The following is a 22,081-nucleotide window of genomic DNA, read 5'->3' as shown; positions in this document are numbered from 1 at the left end:
TAGTGTATCCAGCTTTTTTTGGCCTGTCATGTCCGGCAGTTTTTGCTATCAGAATGATGGTCCGAATGCATTGTTGTACCAAACATATTTGCTTTTACAAGAAAAGCTCTATAAGTTTTCTATAGGCTATTCTTGTTAATATTTGTATTTTTATTTTATTTATTCTTGCCAGATCTGACAGACAGGAAGGAAGAGAAGAGAGATAGAGCAGCCAAAAAAAAGGGAGAGAACAGAAAGAAAAAAAAAAATAGAAGATGGATAGATGCACATACATACATACACAGTGACATATATACACTGCTCAAAAAAAGAAAGGGAACACTTAAATAACACATCCTAGATCTGAATGAATGAAATATTCTCATTGAATACTTTGTTCTGTACAAAGTTGAATGTGCTGACAACAAACTCACACAAAAATCATCAATGGAAATCAAATTTATTAACCAATGGAGGCCTGGATTTGGAATCACACACAAAATTTAAGTGGAAAAACACACTACAGGCTGATCCAACTTTGATGTAATGTCCTTAAAACAAGTCAAAATGAGGCTCAGTATTGTGTGTGTGGCCTCCACGTGCCTGTATGACCTCCCTACAATGCCTGCGCATGCTCCTGATGAGGTGGCCGATGGTCTCCTGAGGGATCTCCTCCCAGACCTGGACTAAAGCATCCGCCGACTCCTGGACAGTCTGTGGTTGGTGGATGGAGTGAGACATGATGTCCCAGATGTGCTCAATCAGATTCAGGTCTGGGGAATGGGCGGGCCAGTCCATAGCTTCAATACCTTCATCTTGCAGGAACTGCTGACACACTCCAGCCACATGAGGTCTAGCATTGTCCTGCATTAGGAGGAACCCAGGGCCAACCGCACCAGCTTATGGTCTCACAAGGAGTCTGAGGATCTCATCTCGGTACCTAATGGCAGTCGTGCTACCTCTGGCGAGCACATGGCGGGCTGTGCGGCCCTCCAAAGAAAGGCCACCCACACCATTACTGACCCACTGCCAAACCGGTCATGCTGCAGCAGATCGCTCTCCACGGCGTCTCTAGACTCTGTCACATCTGTCACATGTGCTCAGTGTGAACCTGCTTTCATCTGTAAAGAGCACAGGGTGCCAATTTGCCAATCCTGGTGTTCTCTGGCAAATGCCAAGCGTCCTGCACGGTGTTGGGCTGTGAGCACAACCCCCATCTGTGGACGTCAGGCCCTCATACCATCCTCATGGAGTCGGTTGCTAACCGTTGGTGCAGACACATGCACATTTGTGGCCTGCTAGTGGTCATTTTGCAGGGCTCTGGCAGTGCTCCTCCTGTTCCTCCTTGCACAAAGGCAGAGGTAGCGGTCCTGCTGCTGGGTTGTTGCCCTCCTATGGCCTCCTCCACGTCTCCTGGTGTACTGGCCTGTCTCCTGGTAGCGCCTCTAGCCTCTGGACACTACGCTGACAGACACAGCAAACCTTCTTGCCCAACTCGCATTGATGTGCCATCCTGAATGAGCTGCACTACCTGAGCCACATGTGTGGGTTGTAGAGTCCATCTCATGCTACCAAGAGTGTGAAAGCACCACCAATATTCAAAAGTGACCAAAACATCAGCCAGCATAGGTACTGAGAAGTGGTCTGTGGTCCCCACCTGCAGAACCACTCCTTTATTGAGTGTGTCTTGCTAATTGCCAATAATTTCCACCTGTTGTCTATTCTATTTGCACAACAGCATGTGAAATTGATTGTCAATCAGTGTTGCTTCCTAAGTGGACAGTTTGATTTCACAGAAATTTGATTTACTTGGAGTTATATTGTGTTGTTTAAGTGTTCCCTTTATTTTTTTGAGCACTGTATAAATGCATACATACATGCATACATACAATCTTACTGTAGTTTGTAGTAATGTGTGTGTTCCTCTGTCATGGAACGTACTCAATAATGAGGGCAAGAAGCCGCAACCACCCCCATCTGGATCCAGAGGCAAGCAGGAAAAGACCCAGGGGACCCGGGCCATCCACGGCCCACCAGGAGCTCAGAAGACCCGAGCCATCCCCAGGCCATAGAAAAGCTCAATGACATGACCCCCTATGAGTGAACACTTGGCAACAGTGGGAAGGAAAAACTCAATTTTAACAGGAAGAAACCTCTTGCAGGACCAGGCTCAGGAAAGGGCAGGCATCTGCCACAACGGGTTGGGGCGAGGGGAAGGAGACGGGACAAAAGACGCACATGGGAGAGAGCCAGAGTTTAAAATTATATGGCCATAAAAATTTCGTTTTTGTGCTACTGATGCACAGCACCAAGAAGGCAAATGCAGAGAAATGGTTGAGGTATGTCAAATTACACAAGACCTGCACTGAAAATCAGAGCAAAAGCACACAATGGAGCACTATCAATCATGGATCGGCCAACACAGAGCTCAGACCTCAAGATTACTGAAGTAGTGTGGGATCAGCCTGACAGAGCGAAACAAAAGTCAGCCAGCATCCAGAGAGCAGCTTTGAATGTCCTTCAAGAAGCCCGGAGAACTGTTCATGAAGACTACTTAAAGAAATTACAAGAAAACTGCCTCAGAGAGTTCAGGCTGGGTTGAAAAATGAAGGCGGTCATACCAAATATTGACTTTGAAGCCTGTTAGAAATGTTCAAACTTTATTTTTGCCTTTTATACTTCCATTTATGTTTGCACAAATTTCAATAAATCATTGCACCCATTTCCCACTTTCCTAGCAAGATATAAATTAGGGATGGCTCAAACTTTTGCAGCGTCCAAGTCATATAAACCATATACTGCAGTAGGTCTAAGAGGGTCCCGCCAGGACAGAAAGCACACAGACTGACACAGTCCTGCACTTTAATATTTTTATTGGACTCGATTTTTTTACATTACAACTCAATTAGAAAACAAAATAGTCTGGCTTTGAAATACATGCTTTGTGCTGGTAATTTATTAGAAAATTATTTGACATCAAATATGGTATGAATACATTGAGAAAAAAAAAATCTTAGTGCAACGTATACTAGCCAAAGTGCAAACATGAACCATTCAAGTTCTGCTGCTCTAATGAATTTTATTCAGAATTCACTTAAACAAGGACTCTGGCTCACTGAAGACACGCTATTGCTAGAAAACAGAATGATTGGGAAGGCCTATTCACAGTATCCACAATTCAGTGTTTCATCAATTCTTCCATGTAGACAGCATTCATTCGATACGCTGCCATCCAGTTGTATGCTGCACTATAGTAGCTTTGGTAACCTTGTTCTTGAAAAGGGGACACAGAGGCGTAGTAATCATTCCAGGATCTGTAGCAGGCTCTCCAGTAAGATTCAGCACACCACTCGTCCTCTTTGTCAGTGCAATCTTCTTCCTCTTTCTTTTCCCTCTTTGTTTCCCTTTTCATCTCTTCTGAGAGCTTTTTGCTCTGTTTCCAAATCTCTTTTTTCATTTTTTTCGATTCTTCTCGGCGAGCTTGTGCCAGAGCTGTCTGATTGGTTTGCCTGCTTGATTTAATGCTCGGTGCAGATTCATTGCTCTCAGGGGGAGGCGTAGCTCTCCCACTTGTTGCACACAGTGTCTGGTCACACTTTCGGGGTGCAGAAGGAATACAAGCTTTAGATCTAGTGGGGCTTGCCTTCTGTGTGGGCGGAGTAGGCGGATGTGTAGTTGCTATCTGAGGCTTAGTGATAGCTCTGTTTTCAGCTCCTGTAGTCTCATTTGAACTTCCCAGCGTCACATCATCCTCCATATCAGATTCAGAGCTAGAAGAACCAGAAATTGGCCTTGGAGGTGAAAACTTCGATTTCAACCATTCAACATTTTGTGTACATATTTCAGCTCCATCATCATTAAGTGTAACATACTCCTTATACCCATTCTGATCATTAGGTTCACCATCCTCTCTGCCTCTGAACTCTCTGACGATCTCCACCGATCTCCCCGGCCCGGTAGTGATGAAGTCCCGGAAGTCCCGCTCGGCGTCCTCAAAGGTCACAAACCTTGACCTGCAATTCTTAAACGACCTGAGAGGAAGGATCTTTGGCAGACTGTCTTGCAGCTCTTTCCGAGTCTGCGTTGCTTGAGGACTCTGCGGCACAGAGTCCTCTGTGGAAGATATCTTTCTAGCATTTTCTTCACTGTGTGCCTCTTGCCTGAGTCTTGGATAGTTCTTCTCTGGTTTTCTTTGACTGCTGGGCTCTACAGCTCGATCCGCGATGGAATCAGACGCAGAGACGTCAGTCTTTGTTCGTCTCTTCTTCTCTGCTCTAGAAAAGAACCGGGATACCGAGCCTGGAGAGGACGCTTCAGTGCAGACATCCCAGTCGCATGGCTCATCCATCAGCCCAGCCTCTATTGTAGCTAAAATGACAGCAAACAGATGAGACTGGAATTACTTTCCCTGATTAATATTAAACTGAAAGGATGTTGCACATGCTGCATGTAAAAACCCCACGGACACATGTGAACAGGACTCACACGGCAGCGCGGCCAAACTGAGGCCACACTTCTGAGCGATGGCCATCATCTTGTTCTCCTCTTCACCATGGCAACAGTAGGTCACAGCCAGTCCCTGGGTGCCTACAAGCAAAATGTAATCTTGATGAGGACCCATTTAAATGACAGGAAGGGATAAAGATGGATGTAAGAGTCGTGTATAATGGGATGGCAGCTGCGCACAAACACACATGCACTTAGAGGCAGAATATGGAAACTAAGATTGAATAACCTCAATTTAAAGAAAACACACAAGTTAAGTCAGGATGGATAAAATTAAATGCAGACTCTGGGAACGTTTTGCCCTTGGTGGCTGGGTCAAACATGCTATTAATTCAAAGCGTAAAGAATCTTCAAAAATGATTTATACTGAAGTAAAAAAAAAAAAATAAATACCAGTAAATCTTCTATGTTCAAATAAAATCTCTTTTAGAACAGCATACCGCAGCAGGTCAAAGGCATACATCCCCAGGAGAAAAGCAACAGGAATGTTTTTGTAATTTTAATGTTGAAAATGTGCTTCTGAATGGCCACTAGAATTGAAGGCATCCTGACTAACCATTTAATCTCTTTTATAAACTCCAGGTAATAATTATCCTGAAGCTATTCTAGTCTGTTTTTTGCATCAAGCCAGATGGAAAAATTACACAAGTAAAGAATGTTGTTTCTTTCAAAATGTGAGCTGGAGGGAGGATAAATTCTGCAAAAAATGATGCAATTTCTCTGCAAACATATTCTCCCCCTGCAGTGTCATTAGCCACCTGGTCTGCCTTGCTAGGTGATGTGGCAAGGTGAAAATGCTGAATGACATGCGACACTGAATTTCACTGCCTCTAAAGCGTCACTGCAGACTAACCGAAACGCCCAGCTCGTCCAATTCTGTGCATGTAAGTTTCCCAATCCTGCGGCACATCCAGGTTTATCACCAAGTTGACCTTCTCTGCATCTATACCTCTTGATGTCTGAAGTAGGGAAAGGAATATATTAAAAAAATAAAAAATAAACACATTATTCATAAGTTTATATGGCTAACAGAACAATTTATAAGAAAATTTAATGCAGACGCGTGGAAAGCATTACGATGGAAGACGTTTGCATCTCACCAGGTCAGTGGAGATGAGCACTCTGCACTGGTACTGCTTCAGTTTTGACATTGCCTCCAGTCTCTGGTCCTGACTCAGACCACCTGCAGAGATCAGGGTGACACAACACCTCATTAAATCTGACATCAACTGAAAGTCTTCTGCAATGTATTGCTGGCATGGAAGCATTAAAAATGAACCCATTCACAGCACTGCTTGAGGATTTAAAGACGTGTACTATTAAAATGTAAAACATAGTGTGTTACTTACATGTTGTCTAACATTTTGTTGGACAACCTTTAGCTTTGATGATGGAACACATTCAATGCATGATTGTTTTATGCACTGTCACAACATTTATAGTATTCATTTTTTGCCAAGACTTTATGCTGATGAGGGGAGAGTCGAACTGCTGCATCATGTCTTCTTCAAGCATATTCCAAAGATTCTCATCGGGGGTGAAAGCTGAAAATGGCTCACGCTCCCTGAATTGCTCTTTCACAATTTGAGCTCGATGCACACAGTCATCACAGTCAATACGCCCAACTGATCAGGGAAGAAAATAAATCCACAGATGGGAAAACCTGGTCATTCAGTACATTCAGGTGGTCAGCTGACCTAATTTTTTGGGCACAAACGTTGAAGTGATCTCTGATCAGTTATTCAAGATTTTTTTTCAACCATATTTCTTTCTTGAAGATGACTGTTCACCGCTATCCTTCCAGGTTTTAATAGTTAATTTGGCAGTTCTTAAACTCATTTTAGCAATTTCAGTAATCTCATTAGTTCTCATTACTGGATACAGGCCAATAATTTCACCCCTCCAAGGAACATCTTTTCCATGATCATGGGATATGTCTTCCAACATGGTTGTTTAAGAAATGAGCAGCCAACATTGCATCAGTTAGGGTTAAATAACTTAGAAATAACTACAGTTGTTATTCAATTGAAGGCTCTTACACCACCCTGCCAGAGAAAGGAGTTTTTTTCCTGCATATTTATTTGCTGGTGGCCCAGAACATGATTACTTTAGGACAGAGCCAGATGATATTTGCATGATACATGTTTCTCATGGTTGTGCTAAATTACATGGCTGCTGATGGTCACCTTATATTTGCTCGTTTGATGGAAATAAAAATTATCTACCTACAGAGAGCTGAATTCAAAGACACTCCTAAAATCAAAGTGAAAAAATGATGCAGCAGGTTAGTCCATTTTGCTAACTTGTCCCAGAGGTGTTCAGGTCAGGCGAGTGTTGGCACCAGTAATTCCTTCATCCTCCAGGAACTGCCTGCACAGTCTCGGCACATGAGGCCAGCCATTGTTGTGCACCAGGGGGAACCCAGGATCTACTGCACCAGCGTAGGGTCTGGCCATGGGTCCAAGGATTTCATGCTAATGGCAGTCAAAGTGCTCTTGCCTAGCTTGTAGGGTCTTTGCATCCCTCCAAGAATATGCTTCCCCAGACCATCTCTGAGCCCCCACCACCACCAAACCAGTCGTGCTGAACAATGTTACAGGCAGCATAACGTTCGCCACGGCTTCTCCAGACTCTTTCAGGTTTATCACATGTGAAAAGCACAGGGCTTCAATGGTGGACCTGCCAATTCTGGTATTCTAAGACAAGTGCCATTCAGGCTCCACGGTAGTGAGCACAGGGCCCACTAGAGGACATCAGACCCTCGGGCCATCCTCAGTAAGTCTGTTTCTGATTGTGTGGTCAGAGACATTCACACCAGTGTCCTGCTGGAGGTCATTCTGTAGGGCTCTGGCAGTGCTCATCCTGTTCCTCCTTGCATGGAGGAGGAAATGCCAGTCCTGCTGATGAGTTAAGGACCTTCTACAGCCCTGTCCAGCTCTCCTAGAGTAACTGCTCCTGGAATCTCCTCCATGCTCTTGAGGACTGTGCTGGGAGACACAGCAAACCTTCTGGCAATGGCACGTATTGATGTGCCATCCTGGAGGAGTTGAAATACCCGTGCAACCTCTGCAGGGTCCAGGTATCACCTCATGCTACCAGTAGTGACACAATGCAAAACTAGTAAAAAAAAAAAAAGATGAGGATAAAACCATTCCTGTTAATTTCATTAACACCAAAGCCGCTGAAACTGATTAACAACCTCCTCTGCGACTTAACTGACCAGATCAATATCCTAGAACTTTAATTGATGCTATACTGATTAAAAAGTGTTCCTTTTAATTTAGTGTATATAACTATTTGGTTAGTTATTTAATTACTACAAAAGGATGTTAGGAATACAAGAAACGTCTGAATTCCAATGTCTAAAATCAAAAGCAGCTGGTACACATGTCTAGGAATGCATCAAATTTAAACATTTAAAAAGAAAGATCAGGCTAGTGCGCAGCTGTAGGATGTAGACGTGTTGGTTTGCGCTCTCCACCACAACTTTAAACAAATATTTAAATTCCACGATAAAAACATCTAGGAGCCAGCATCGCTGGTCCTGCACCCCCGACTAGCAACCGGGCATCATGTCGCCTTTGAAAAAATCCACAAATTCCGGGAAAAATAAGACCATGGACGGATACATCGGCGGCGCTAGTGCTAATGAGGCTAATGCTAGCAGTGGCCTCGCCAGCGGGACCGTGAACGAAACTGGGGACTGCGCTTCGGGTGACAAAACCCAGATGCTCGTAATGTGCCAGGAAATATGTAAAAATATGTCAGCCTCAATTCTGGAGAAACTTGATGAGCGTTTCGACGCCCTTGAAGCCAGGCTTCAGTCTGTCTTGGCTGCACAGACCGACTTACAGAACCGCATGGCCGGCCAAGAATCAGCAATCAACGCACACGAGGAGCGTCTGGGGGAACTTGAAACGAAATGTGCGGAGCTTACAAAGCTTGTAACTCAGCAGCAAACCAAACTGCTGGACTTGGAGGCGCGTTCCCGCAGGCACAACATCAAAATCGTTGGCGTAAAAGAAAACTCAGAAGAGGGGAGACCAACCGAGTTTGTCTCTAAGCTCATTCCCGAATTACTGGGCAAACAACATTTCCCGCATCCACTGAAGGTCGACCGCGCACACCGCTCTCTGTGGCCCAAGCCGGCGGCGGGTGAGAAACCGCGTACCATCATCGCCCGAATACATCACTTTCAGATGAAAGAGCAAATTCTACGCCTGGCCAGGACGCAGCCGTTGGAATATAAGGGGAACAAAGTTCTGATTTTTCCTGACTACACCAGCGAAGTAATGAGCCAGCGCCGCGCCTTTCGAAACGTGATGCAAGCCCTGAGAGGGAACGGAATCAAGTTCCAGCTGCGGTACCCGGCTCGGCTGCAGGTGCAATGGCTTGATGGCAACCCCCCTGAGGTTTTCAGCGACCCGGCTCAGGCGGAGGCGGCTCGCCTGCGGAGGATGGGCGGCACGACTGAAAGGGAATAGTGAGCCAAGTGGCGTTCTTTCTTTCTTTTTCCTCTCTTCTGTCTTAAGGTGTGCTGGCCCTCCGGTGTTATGGGCTCGACACACGGGGAGCGACAAACGACAGCGACGAATGGGTCGCATCGCCACTGGGGTGAAACCGAACACACGGGAGGCGATAGCGACGGCAGCTTTGCGAATCGCGCTCTTACGTCACTCGTCTCCAAGAAATGTGATTGGTTATGAAACTGGAGGGATTTAGACATTTTAAAAGCAGTCCGTGTCAGACACGCCAATAAAGATGAGGAGTCTGAAGATTTTATTTGAACTGACAGAAATCTTGCTGTTAAGTCTCCTCTACAAAAGAAAAAGACAACCTCGCGTTCATCCTATATTAGCACAAAAGTCCTCTCTATCGGTCTGTTTAACGTTAGTCTTGCACCAACACGTTCTCATATGGCTGCCTTTTATGTGTAACTCGATAATCACTGCGTGAAGTGTCATATAATATAGGAAAGTCAAACACAGCTAAAACGATGCTTTCCTTCCTGCTGAAAGTGGTTGCAGACTGCAGCGTGTAGCATACTCTTCGCTCATTGGTCAGTCAATGAAACTCTTGCTGATTGGTTTAGTGCCACGCGACAGCGACAAAAGTAGAACATTTTCCAACTTTGTTGTGTCGCGTCGCCTGGTCGCGTGTGCACGTCTACGTGTACGAGCTCGAAATTTCACATGCACGAATGTCGCCGGTCGCTTAGCTGGAGGAGGGCAAGCGATTGTCGCCTCATCGCACAAGCTCCATAGGAAATGAATGGAGAGCGAGCGACGTCGCTCCCCGTGTGTCGAGCCCCTTAGCCGCCTCCGTCATGCAGTGGTTTTTCTGACGAACTATATTTTTAATAGCGTACGGACGCCCTGAACGCATGCTGAATAACCTGGGTCTGTTCTTTCAGAAAATACATTTTAAGATTATCTGGTAGAGTTGTTTAGTTCTTATGCCAGTTTAATGTTTGTTGTGGTGGGGGTCGTCGCGACTGGACTGTGTACGGTCCGCTATCTGTCCGGCAGCTCCTGTTTTGCTTAGGGGGGGGGGATGTGCGTCGCGTTCCGCAGACGCCGTGATGTGGGGGGGGGGGGGGCTCGAGGTGTGTGTTAATTGTTTGTTTCGTTCTACCCAGATGCGCATGTGTTATCTGTCTGTATCGCATAGCATCAAAACTGCCAGTTCCGACAATATATGCGTTCAATGACTGATGTTCGTGGTGGGGGGCGGACAGAGGGGAGAAATCTGCAACTGATTTCATGGAATGTAAAAGGTTTGGGCAGTGCAATGAAGAGGGGGAAAATTTTTAAACACCTGAAGTCCTTAACTGCAGACATTGTTTTCCTACAAGAGACCCATATTAGAAAAGATGCACAACATAGACTAAAGTGTAGTTGGGTGTCTCAGATATACCAGTCGCCGTTCACCTCTCATGCTCGTGGTGTGGCCATATTATTGAGAAAGAATATCCCATTTCAGACATCATCTGTGGTCAGTGACCCTATGGGCAGATTCGTGATGGTAACTGGCACCATAAACTCGGAACCATTAACTCTCCTTAATGTTTATGGCCCAAATTCAGATGATCCTAATTTTTTTAGAAAAGTTTTTGACCTGCTTCCCGATGATAGCCATTCAAAAGTAATAATAGCAGGGGACTTAAACTGTTATCTTGACCCCTTTCTTGACAGATCATCTAAACGACCAGCATCAGAAACGGCGTCTACCAAACTTCTAAATAATCTTCTCAAAGCAAGGAATATGGTTGATATTTGGAGGGCTCAACATCCTACGAGTAGAGAGTACTCATTTTACTCACATGTGCATAAATCCTATAGCAGGATTGATTATTTTTTAATAAGTAACAATCTTATTTCTCAAATCGCCGACTCTAAATATCATAACATACTGATTTCTGATCATTGCCCCCTAGCCATATCACTAAATCTGTCCCTCCCTAGGGAGGGTTATTCCTGGCGACTTAATGCAAACCTTCTTAACGATGATAACTTTGTTAAAAACATAACCTCCAAACTAAAGGACTTTATAGAAATAAACGATAATGGTGAAGTATCAGACCCCATCTTGTGGGAAGCATTAAAGACTGTTCTGCGCGGCGAAATAATTTCCTACACTTCAGCCCTTAAAAAAGAAAGAGATAAACGCCTATTTGAAATCAATTGCGCCCTCTCCAACCTGGAAAGAAAGTACCAAATCTCTGAATCACCTGGCGACTATAAGGAAATACTTAAACTTAGATATGAATATAACGAAATTATGAGCAGCCAGGTTAGCAATTTGCTTTGGAAACTACGACAGAAGAATTTTGAGCTTGGAGATAAGCCCGGCAAATTGTTAGCACTACAGCTCAAGGGTGCCCAAGCCGCGAGATCAATTTATAGCATTAAGTCAAAATCCGGCGTGCTCTTAACCAACCCTGCCGACATAAATCGTAGATTCAGAGAGTTCTATGCTAACCTGTATTCCTCCGAGAATAATGCAACACAATCCGATTTTAATGATTTTTTCGATTCCCTCCCGTTGCCTAAACTGAATAAGTCTGACAGGGACTATCTGGAGTCCGACTTGACGCTTCAGGAGGTCACAGAAGCTATAAAATCCCTCCCATCAGGCAAAGTAGCCGGGCCTGACGGCTTTGGTTCGGATTTCTATAAGAAATTTTGCGACCTCCTTGCACCACTCTTGTTTAGAATGATGTCTGCTTCAAAAAAGGATGGAAAACTGCCCAGAACTCTTTATGAGGCTAACATTTCTCTTTTTCCTAAAAAGGGGAGGGACAAAACCGACCCGGCCAGCTTTAGGCCAATTGCATTGCAAAATGTTGATCGCAAGATAATCACAAAAATTTTGGCCACTAGATTGAATAAATGTTTAGCATCTATCATTCATCCGGATCAAACAGGGTTTATCCCTGGCAGGTTATCTTTTTTTAACGTAAGACGACTACTTAACACTGTATACTTCGATCATAAAAATACTAATGCCTCTATTCTGGCCCTTGACGCACACAAAGCCTTTGACCAGGTAGAATGGCCGTTCATGTTTGAATCATTGCGCAGGTTTGGGTTTGGCGAGACTTTCATCTCCTGGGTGAAACTGATATATCAAGAACCCATGTGCTCCATCCTGACAAATAATGACCGGTCAGCTCCATTTCGCCTACAGCGCTCAGTTCAGCAGGGCTGCCCGCTGTCACCAGCACTTTTTGCTATTGCATTGGAACCACTTGCTGCGGCAATCAGGGCGCACCCGCACATAGAAGGCCTCCGAGTCGGTGGTGTTGAGACACTCATTAGTTTATACGCCGATGATGTGATATTATATTTGCACGACACTGTAAAATCTGTCCCCCTCCTCCTCAGTCTGATTACATCCTTCAGTAAAATTTCCGGGTATACAATCAATTGGTCAAAGAGTGAGTTGATGCCTCTTTCCAACACGTTCCCATCTGGATTCTTACAAAAAGTCCCATTTAAAGTGGTTGAGAGCCATCTTACCTATCTCGGTCTTACTATACCCAAAGACCCCAAACTTATATTCAAACTAAACTTCGCAGAGTTTATATCAGGATTAAAGCAAAATATTGAGTACTGGAAGACTTTGCCTCTGTCAATGATTGGACGCATTAATTCGATCAAAATGATCTCCCTACCTAGGTTCTTGTATTTATGTCAAAATCTTCCTATTTATCTTACAGCGACTTTCTACAAGGACCTGGATTCGATCATTCAATCCTATATATGGAATGGGAAAAATGCTAGGATTTCTAGAGTGCATTTACAGAGGCCGAGGGAGGAGGGAGGTCTGGGCCTACCTGTATTTAAACACTATTACTGGGCTGCCAATATCAGAGCACTAATGTATTGGCAACAGGGCCTCCCGGGTAACCCAGGGATGAATTTCCCTCTGTGGCTCAAGATGGAATCCAATCTGGTGAATAACTCCTCCCTACCAGCTATGCTGTTTGCCCGCCTCGAAAAACCAGAAGCCTATCGAAATTTGAGCTTTGTGTTAAGACACGAAGTAAGAATCCTAAATCAGATCAGGACCTTCCTTGCATTACCAAATACATCAGCACAGACGCCGTTTTGCTTTAACCACAGTTTCTTGCCTCCTTGGCAGGACAAAGCTTATCATGATTGGAGGGAAAAGGGGCTAGTGTCGATTAAGGACATGTATATTGGCAATAAGTTTGCATCATTCAGCCTATTGAAAGAAAAATACAATCTGCCCCATTCACACTTCTTTCGATATCTGCAGGTCAGGCATTACATTAAGTCAAAAATTGAGAACTTTGACACCTTTCCACGGGAGCACGGTGTTCTTGACATACTTGTGAGTTCCCCTGACTCTAGACATCTCATTACAAGAATTGTACATCTACTTAGTGACCACACTGTAGCACACACCACAAAAATCAGGGAGGCCTGGGGAAACGAGCTAGGGATAACGATCCCTGAACCCTTATGGAACAGATGCCTCTCCAAAATTCGCTCGTGTTCAATAAACAGCAGACATCAGCTAATTCAGTTTAAAATCACGCATCGGTTACACTACTCAAAGGTCAGATTGCATAAGATTTATCCCTCTGTCTCCCCCATATGTGACAGGTGTAACATCTCTGAAGGCACACTGTCTCATGCTTTTTGGTCTTGTCCTTCATTAAAGGGTCTTTGGTCTAAAGTGTTTGACTGGTACTCCAAAGCATACAAGACTCCCATACAACCTGAACCAGAACTTATAATTTTTGGATGCCCTCGAGCGCAGGGGACTATACCCGCTACAATGCGGCAACCACTGGAACTGGGACTGATTGTTGCCAAGAGACTAATCCTGAGGGACTGGAGGTCCTCTGCTTCCCCTTCATTTCGCCTTTGGGTGACGGACATGATGTCCATAATACAGATGGAAAGACTTCGTAAAGGCTCTAAAGACACTTTTTCATACTACTGGAATCCCTTCCTGGAACACTTTTCACAGACTAGATTAAGCTGAACATACTTTGTCGTGGACTCTCCCCTCGGTTGCCCCTCAATGGGTGTATGTACTCTCATGTATGTGACTTTATATACATTTGCTGTGTGGGTACACCATTTGTCAACTGGAATGTTTTATGTATAACTTGTGCATCTGGGTTCTGTTTGTTTGTCTGTATGTTCTAATCTTGAAAATTTAAAATAAAATTTATAAAAAAAAAAAAAAAAAAAAAAAAAAAAAAGAAAGATCAAATATGAAGATAGAAATCAATAATTAAAATATAAATCAAATATCCAAGGTTCCATCAATTTATTTTTCTTGACCCATCCTAAGATTACTACACTTCACATAAATATTTCGTTTTTTTCCAGAGGTAGTCTTACCAGAGATGCAAACAGCAGGCAGGCCTTTGGAGGACAGGATGTCTGCCAGGTGCTGAGCCCTGTGGAAGCAATCCAGCAAAGCAGTACTTTAGAAACTTTTCTTTAAAGTATATATAATCAATTACCAGATCTAAGTACTGATTTAATTCTGTATAAATTAGGCACTACACAAAGCTGAAATATACTTTTTCTTGGTAATAAATATAATCATACCGTGTGTGCAAGTTGGAAAACACCAGGGCTTGGTTGAAGGGGATTTTACTGAACAGCTCTAGTAAGTGCTGCACCTTCTCCTCGAAAACCCTGTGAGGTAAAGGGTGGGACTGAACCAGCCTGTAATACTGCTTCAGACCTGACAGGGAGACCCAAGGACAACACAAATGATTCAACGAGTCATTAATTCAAAACTGACCTAACAACTTTTTGCCTTTTTTCATCCAAAGTGCTTCAAGTGGGACCTGCTCTGTCGGTGATGTGTGCGAATTAAAAGGCTCGTTTTATGAGCTTCAGCTACATCCATTTCCTGCCATTCATTTAAAATAAGCACAGATCTTAAAATGGGGTCCTGTCAAAGAGAAGAGTGCTTTTAATATCAGTGCTTTAACTTAGTCTGATTACTGTCAATCACATCACACCCCTCAAGAATTTTGTGCCAGGAAATAATCTCATCAAACGTGTCAGATTTCAAACTTGGTTATCTCATCCGTGTAGTCTTATCATGCAGAGTCTCTGTTGCTTTAAACATGCAAACAAAAACCTTCAAGACAGGCCAACACTCAGGAATCTTTCATCTTTTCAGTTACATTTATTTTTATCATGTCTTACCTTTCAGGCCCATGTCACTTGGATTTAGTCTTACAAAGGTGGGCTCTCTCATGTAGCGCGTAAGGTGCTGAGCAAGGGATTCTGGGTAGGTGGCAGATAGCGCGAGCATTTGTTTGTTCACAGGCAGAGAGGAGAAGATCCAGCTAAAGAGGACCGGGGCGATCAGTGAAATTCAGGTTAGATTGGTTTGTAAATGTGGACGCAATTTATTTTTAAAAAGTCTCTATAAACGGCTTCGGTCTAAACGCACTGGCTGAAAAGCAATCTGAGCTTGCTGCAGCAGCCTGCTGCCATAACATAAAAGTTATTAAACTGAAGCATAATCACAGAAATTATATCCTCTTACTTTATCTGCTCCTGGAAGCTGCCCTCCTCCAGCAGCTTGTCTGCCTCATCCAGAACAAACAGTCTGACGCTGGCTGTTGACAACATGCCCAACTCGATAAGCTGCTTGATGCGACCTGAGCACACAACCAGAGCACTGTTACAAAACAAGAAGAGCAGCACGGCGATTACATGACCCAGTACTGCTGACTAACATCCTGGCATCCTACCAGGTGAGCCCACGGCTATATGACACTTCTTCAGGTGGGGTTTGTCTTGACTCACAGGCCTGCCGCCAATGAAAACATGGCACTCCAGGCCCTCCATGGCACAGCCTATGGCCATCACCACTGAGTGGATCTGCACTGCTATCTCACGTGTAGGAGCCAGCACAAGAACCTGCAGGAGGGGAAAAGGTTCAAAATGTAAAAAAAAAATTAAATAAAAATGTAAAAATCCCACTTAGACTTGATTGGGAGAAGATTAAGGATGGACAGTAAGACCCCAGCAGAGCTAATAAGATTATGTATGTTCAACAGGACCAGGTGTACCTCTTTATCAATCACTGTTCCCTTTCATTTATGCACTTCACACTAAGCAGCTTAAACTCAACAGAAGACCATCTGCCTGTCATGAAATGATTAAATAATAAAACTTCCCCTTTCCCCCCATCTGACAAGGCTTTACTTTAACCACTTGAGAGCCAGGGAAGGTTCTAAACATATATCCTTATAAATAAACATTAAACATTTTTCTATGTAACACTGACCTGGGTTGAAGGATTCTCCAGGACCAAAGAGTCTAGGGCGATAGTGCAGAACACGCATGTCTTTCCTGTGCCGGACTTGGCCTGTACAATCAAATCTAAAAGGAGAGACTCTCAGTGAGTGATGCACATTAACACTGTGCTTTGGTATCGGCAATTAATTACTCTTGTTTGGGTGCAGTATTGGTGCTAGAAGTGCCTGAGCTTCTGCATTAAATCAATTGCCTCCTGTCACAGTTTGTCGCTCTCGCAGGTGTTTACCTCAAGTACAATGAAACTGACTGCATTCTGCATACACAGGTGAGCCCAAGAGCTTTTTCAACACACAGGCAACCTCCAAGCAACTATATATCCCAGGCACCTCTTTACCAACTTCATAGACTAAAAAAGCAGTAAGATGTTCAAGAGCAACAAATGGTTTTGTTCTCAAAGAGTGATTTAGAATCACAGTGTGATATCCACAGTAGCTGAAATAAGGCCCAAAGCCTGAAGTTATTTCAACTGATATTTCTCCACAAATGATTAAAAAAAAATAATTCACAATTTCCCAGAGTCTAATTTAGTTGTGCTGAGCTTTTCCAACTAAAATACTTTAATACTTTTAAACCTAAAAGACTTATTGTCATTTGACATATTCTCATATTCAAGCTGAAACAAGTAAATATTTGGCTTTTAGCTTGAATAATGAATGATATAGTTATTAAACCAGCTTCCTGAACTTTAACTATAACCAACCCCAACTCCAAAAACAGAATGCAATGATTTGCAAATCTTAAAAACCCATATTTTATTCACAATAGAACATGGAAAAACATATCAAATGTTTAAACTGAGATATTTTACTGTTTAATGAAAAATATTAGCTCATTTTGAATTTGATGGCAGCAGCATGTCTCGGAAAAGTTGGGCTGGAAAAGTAAATGGCACTAAAAAGAAACAGCTGGAGCAATATTTTTCAACTAATTAGCGAGAATCTGGTATCAGACAAGAATGGGGCAACATTCCTCTCCCAGCAACTGGTCTCCTCAGTTGCCAGATGTTTATGATCTCTTGTTAAAAGACGAGGGGATGATACACGGGCCTACATGAGACGTATTGCTACCATCAAATTCAAATTTACCATCTTTTTTTTTGATAAAATAGGACATTTTCTCAGTTTAAACATCTGATGTTTTCTATGTTCTATTGTGAATAAAATATGGGTTTATGAGATTTGCAAATTCTGTTTTGATTTACATTTTACACAGTGTCCCAACTTTTTGGGGATCAGGGTTGCATGTTTTTGAGACAAGTTTGAAACTACTTGTAGAGGGAAAAATCAGGGTACAGTCTGAGTGTAGTATAGTTAGAGTAACTGGAAACTTTACATTTTTCTAACAATAAAATTCACTGATCACTGGAAAAAAAAATAGTCTTAACAGCATTTAGTAACAATATTGTGACAGCATTTCTAAGATCAAGAAGGTTATTAGGATTAAAAATGAGTTCATCTGATGAGTGGTTTTAACCCAGTTTAAGGTGCTCTAGTGTTTCATAATTTATCTAGATTTGGATTCCTAAGTTAGAAGCTGAAAAAAGTAACTGGATATTGTATAAAAATATATATTCAGATAAAGAGAAACATTAAAATGCAATACTAAGTATGTTTGCTAAGTCAATGGGCCACATTAAGCTATTTTTAAGGAGTAAAAAACAATATAGAAGATCCATCAAACATTGTGGAGATGATGTTATGTCATAGGCATGTACAGTCGTGGCCGAAAACGTTGACACCCTGAAAATTTTCCAGAAAAGTATTTCTCCCAGAAAACTATTGTAATCACACATTTTGTTATGCACATGTTCATTTCCTTTGTGTGTATTGGAAAAACACACACACAAAAAAAAAAAAAAAAGCCAAAATTTGTATAATTTCACACTGAACTCCAAAAATGGGCCAGACAGAATTGTTGGCACCTTTTCAAAATTGTGGGTAAAAAACTTTGTTTCAAGCATTTGATGCTCATTTAAACTCACCTGTGGCAAGTAACAGATGCGGGCAATATAAAAAAAAAAAAAAAAAAAAAAAAAAAAATCACACCTGAAACCAGATAAAAAGGAGAGAAGTTGACTCAATCTTTGCACTCTGTGTGCCACACTAAACATGGAGAACAGAAAAAGGAGAAGAGAACTGTCAGAGGACTTGAGAACCAAAATTGTGGAAAAATATCAATCTCAAGGTTACAAGTCCATCTCCAGAGAGCTTGATGTTCCTTTGTCCACGGTGCGCAACATAATCAAGAAGTTTACAGCCCATGCCACTGTAGCTAATCTCCCTGGACATGGACGGAAGAGAAAAATTGATGAAAGGTTGCAATGCAGGATAGTCCGGATGGTGGATAAACAGCCCCAATCAAGTTCTAAAGAAATTCAAGCTGTCCTGCAGGCTCAGAGTGCATCAGTGTCAGCGCAAACTGTCCGTCGACATTTGAATGAAAGGAAACGCTATGGCAGGAGACCCAGAAGGACCCCACTGCTCACACAGAGACATAAAAAAGCTGGACTGCAGTTTTCCAAAATGTACATGAGTAAGCCAAAATCCTTCTGGGTCAATGTCTTGTGGACAGATGAGATCAAGATAGAGCTTTTTGGTAAAGGACGTCATTCTACTGTTTACCAAAAACAGAACGAGGCCTACAAAGAAAAGAACACAGTACCTACAGACAAATACGGTGGAGGTTCAAAGATGTTTTGGGGTTGTTTTGCTGCCTCTGGCATTGGATTCCTTGACTGTGTGCAAAGCATCATGAAATCTGAAGATTACCAAAGGATTTTGGGTTGCAATGTAAGGCCCAGTGTCAGAAAGCTGGGTTTGCGTCCAAGGTCATGGGTCTTCCAGCAGGACAATGACCCCAAACACACTTCAAAAGCACAAAGAAATGGATGAAAATAAAGTGCTGGAGAGTTCTGATGTGGCCAGCAATGAGTCCAGATCTAAATCCCAGTGAACACCTGTAGAGAGAGATCTTAAAATTGCTGTTGGGAGAAGGCACCTTTCAAATATAAGAGACTTGGAGCAGTCTGCAAAAGAAGAGTGGTCCAAAATTCCAGTTGAGAGGTGTAAGAAGCTTGTTGATGGTTATAGAAAGAGTTTGATTTCAGTTATTTTTTCCAAAGGGTGTGCAACCAAATATTAAGTTGAGGATGCCAGTAATTTTTTCCGGCCCATTTTTGGAGTTTAGCATGAAATTATATGGATTTTGGCTTTTCTTCCTTCTTTTTTTTTTTTTTTTTCTCCTAATACACGCAAAGGAAATGAACATTTCATAACAAAACGTGTGATTGCAATCATTTTCTGGGAGAAATACTTCATTTTCTGGAAATTTTTCAGAGGTGCCAACATTTTTGGCCATGACTGTATATATGTGTTTATTGATGACGTGACTGCTGACAGAGGCAGCAAGATGAATTGTGAAGCGTACAGGGCCATATACTCTCTGCTCAGATTCACCCAAATGCTGGAAAACTGATTGCACAGCTCTTCACAGCGCAAATGGGAAAAATACCCAAAGCCGACTGCAAAAGCACCCCAAGAGTTTCTCAAGGCAAAGACATGGGATATCCATCCTAAACAGTTAATGCAATACTCATGTCAAAACCTTTGAATTAAAGCTGAAGGTCTCCACTTCAATTACATCGTGACTCTCTGATTTAAAATCCACTGTGTTTGCAGCACCCTGCAAGGAGATGTTGCAGGTAGCTGGTGGGACCAAGTCAAAAACATTAGATAAACTACCATATATACTTTAGTGCTCATATTACCTCCTAGCAAAGGTGTTTGTGTGTCTGGGTAAAATAGAAATAGACAGGCACAATGGTGCCACGTCAGCAGTAATGTAGCCAGTTAGCTGGACCGGTGTGATAAAGTGAGCTGAGCTGGAAGGCAAAGGGTTGGATTTGCTGGTCGAGCCACGGCCATGAGCTCTGGAAACTGTATACTCAGAGAGAGCCTGATAAGCTCCGAGTAAAGTTTCTATGCACAGAGTTTCACGTACCCATGATTAATGAGTTCTTCTACTGATTATAGCATTTTTCTACTCTGAGCATTCAAAGCACTTTCTTACTGCAAGCCTCATTCTCACACACACACATTCATACAAGTACTTTTTTTCTGTGCCTAAGCACACACGCACACTCCAAGAGATGCATTGGGGGCAACTCTGGGTTCAGTATCTTGCCCAATGACACTTCAACATGCAGACTAGAGGAACTGGGGATCAAACCACCAACCTCCCGACTGAGCCACAGCCTTGGGTGGCTTTAAGGTCCTAGATTAATGATCTGTATAAATTTGCAAATAAGTGGAAAAAATGTGATTTTCCAAGTCACGTTAGACGGAAATGATGCGTCTTTATGAGGTGTAATAGCATTTATTAAAAACTAGAGAATGCATTTCCTGAAGAAAATGCATGAATCACGTGACAGTGGGTCTGAATACTTGCGACTCTCAGACGCTTTGCAACAAAAATTAAAACATTTTTTAAGTGAAAAAAAAAAAAATCAAATTGTAGTGCCGGTCATGTGTCATGTGTGATTCTGAACCCTGACACATTTTAAATTTCACACTGTTGCTGTGTAATATTCCTAATTTTATCTTAAACTGTTTAGGCTGTCATGTGCAAACACACATGTTTTTCATAAAATAAATAAATTATAACTTGTGTGTACTGACTACATTATTCTTGCCACACACACGTGTGGACCTCACCGCAGTTTTATTTTGCACCCACCGAGTCCACAGCGGCCCAGCGGGATCGCCTTGAGCTGGATCGGGGACGGCTTCTGAAATCCTGCGGCGGACAGTCCGGCCAGCACGGGCTGAGACAGCAGCAGTGAGCCAAAGTCGATCCCCTCCGACAGAAGCACGTCGTCGGTCCGCTTTCGCGTTTCGATGTCATGGGCTGCTTTCCTCGCGGAGGTAGCCATATTTACTGGACTGTTTACTACCGGTAACCCGGTTAAAGAGCAGAGGCACAGCTGCGCTTTATCCCCCTCTAGCGACACGGAGGGGGAATAATTTTCTTTGCGGCAATCATCTGAGTGATTTAAGATAAATATACATATTGATATTCAGACAGGTCATCAGTAGTCTTGCGCATCCTTTTTTTTTTTGTATGAATTTTTGACTGTTGTTTTTCAGCATGCCAAGACATTGTAACTGTAATTACAGATTGTTCGGGGTGCAATACAGTAAAGTTCTTATTTCTAAACTGGTTCATAGATCTGTTGGACAGAAAGCATGAATGAGCTTTTCAAGGTGAATTTAATTCAATAAATCACAGTGTCATTGTTGTGTCTTTGCACCTGTTCTTTTCAGTGTTTTTGGAGTTGTATAGGTATCAGGAACCATTATGCACAGTTAGAAACACTGACACTGAGCTAATTCTCAATTTACCCACTGTTTGTATCCTTAAGTAACTCAGTTAGGCTAACATCTCGAAATGTTTTTTTAAATGAGTGCAAGTAAAAAGGCAAAGAGAGCTATCCATAAATTACCCCTTTTTTTCTCCATTATTGGCAACAAAATGTCACAAACCAGCAGGAATTCTGTAAAAACGCGAGTCGATATTGTATGAATATTTTGCATCATTACTCACGAGCCGCTGTAAATTGAGCAATCATGGAAAGTGCAGTCTTAGAGGCTATCAGACAGAATTATTCCCTCCGCAATCCGGATCGACGGATTTTGTTTTCTGAGAATTGTAAGTCATCTACGGCCTCCTCTCCTCTTACTGGGCTTATTTAGAGGGCTTCTCTT

At 42.7% G+C, this 22,081-nt stretch overlaps 1 protein-coding gene across 2 annotated transcripts; it reads right to left on the bottom strand.

Annotated features, from left to right (window-relative positions):
• Positions 1–2,843: 2,843 nt before the first annotated feature.
• ddx20 (DEAD (Asp-Glu-Ala-Asp) box polypeptide 20) lies at positions 2,844–21,249 on the bottom strand. Of its 2 annotated transcripts, XM_030733332.1 has the most exons (12): positions 21,054–21,249; positions 16,288–16,382; positions 15,749–15,917; positions 15,541–15,655; positions 15,195–15,337; positions 14,583–14,721; positions 14,370–14,428; positions 5,586–5,668; positions 5,339–5,444; positions 4,465–4,566; positions 3,861–4,347; positions 2,844–3,749 (listed from the first exon to the last, which is right to left on the bottom strand). In XM_030733332.1, the coding sequence occupies exons 1-12, from the start codon at positions 21,247–21,249 to the stop codon at positions 3,158–3,160; spliced, it is 2,286 nt and encodes a 761-aa protein (XP_030589192.1). In that variant the 3' UTR covers positions 2,844–3,157. The 2 variants fall into 2 exon arrangements, with proteins under 2 accessions (XP_030589192.1, XP_030589191.1); XM_030733331.1 differs by having other exon boundaries at positions 2,844–4,347.
• Positions 21,250–22,081: the final 832 nt, after the last annotated feature.

Source organism: Archocentrus centrarchus, chromosome 7 (genome assembly GCF_007364275.1).
Source record: "Archocentrus centrarchus isolate MPI-CPG fArcCen1 chromosome 7, fArcCen1, whole genome shotgun sequence".
NCBI classification, from domain to species: Eukaryota; Metazoa; Chordata; class Actinopteri; order Cichliformes; family Cichlidae; genus Archocentrus; species Archocentrus centrarchus.
Note: the sequence above shows the minus strand (reverse complement) of the source record. Positions and strands in the feature narration are given on the sequence as shown.

Coding starts and splice junctions, on each gene's coding strand:
- ddx20 (XM_030733331.1), bottom strand. CDS start 21,249: ATGGCTACCTCCGCGAGGAAAGCAGCCCATGACATCGAAACGCGAAAG. Junction 5,669..14,369: donor GCCTGCTGTTTGCATCTCTG/GTAAGACTACCT, acceptor TGATCTCTGCAG/GTGGTCTGAGTCAGGACCAG. Junction 4,567..5,338: donor TGGACGAGCTGGGCGTTTCG/GTTAGTCTGCAG, acceptor TTTTGCTTGTAG/GCACCCAGGGACTGGCTGTG.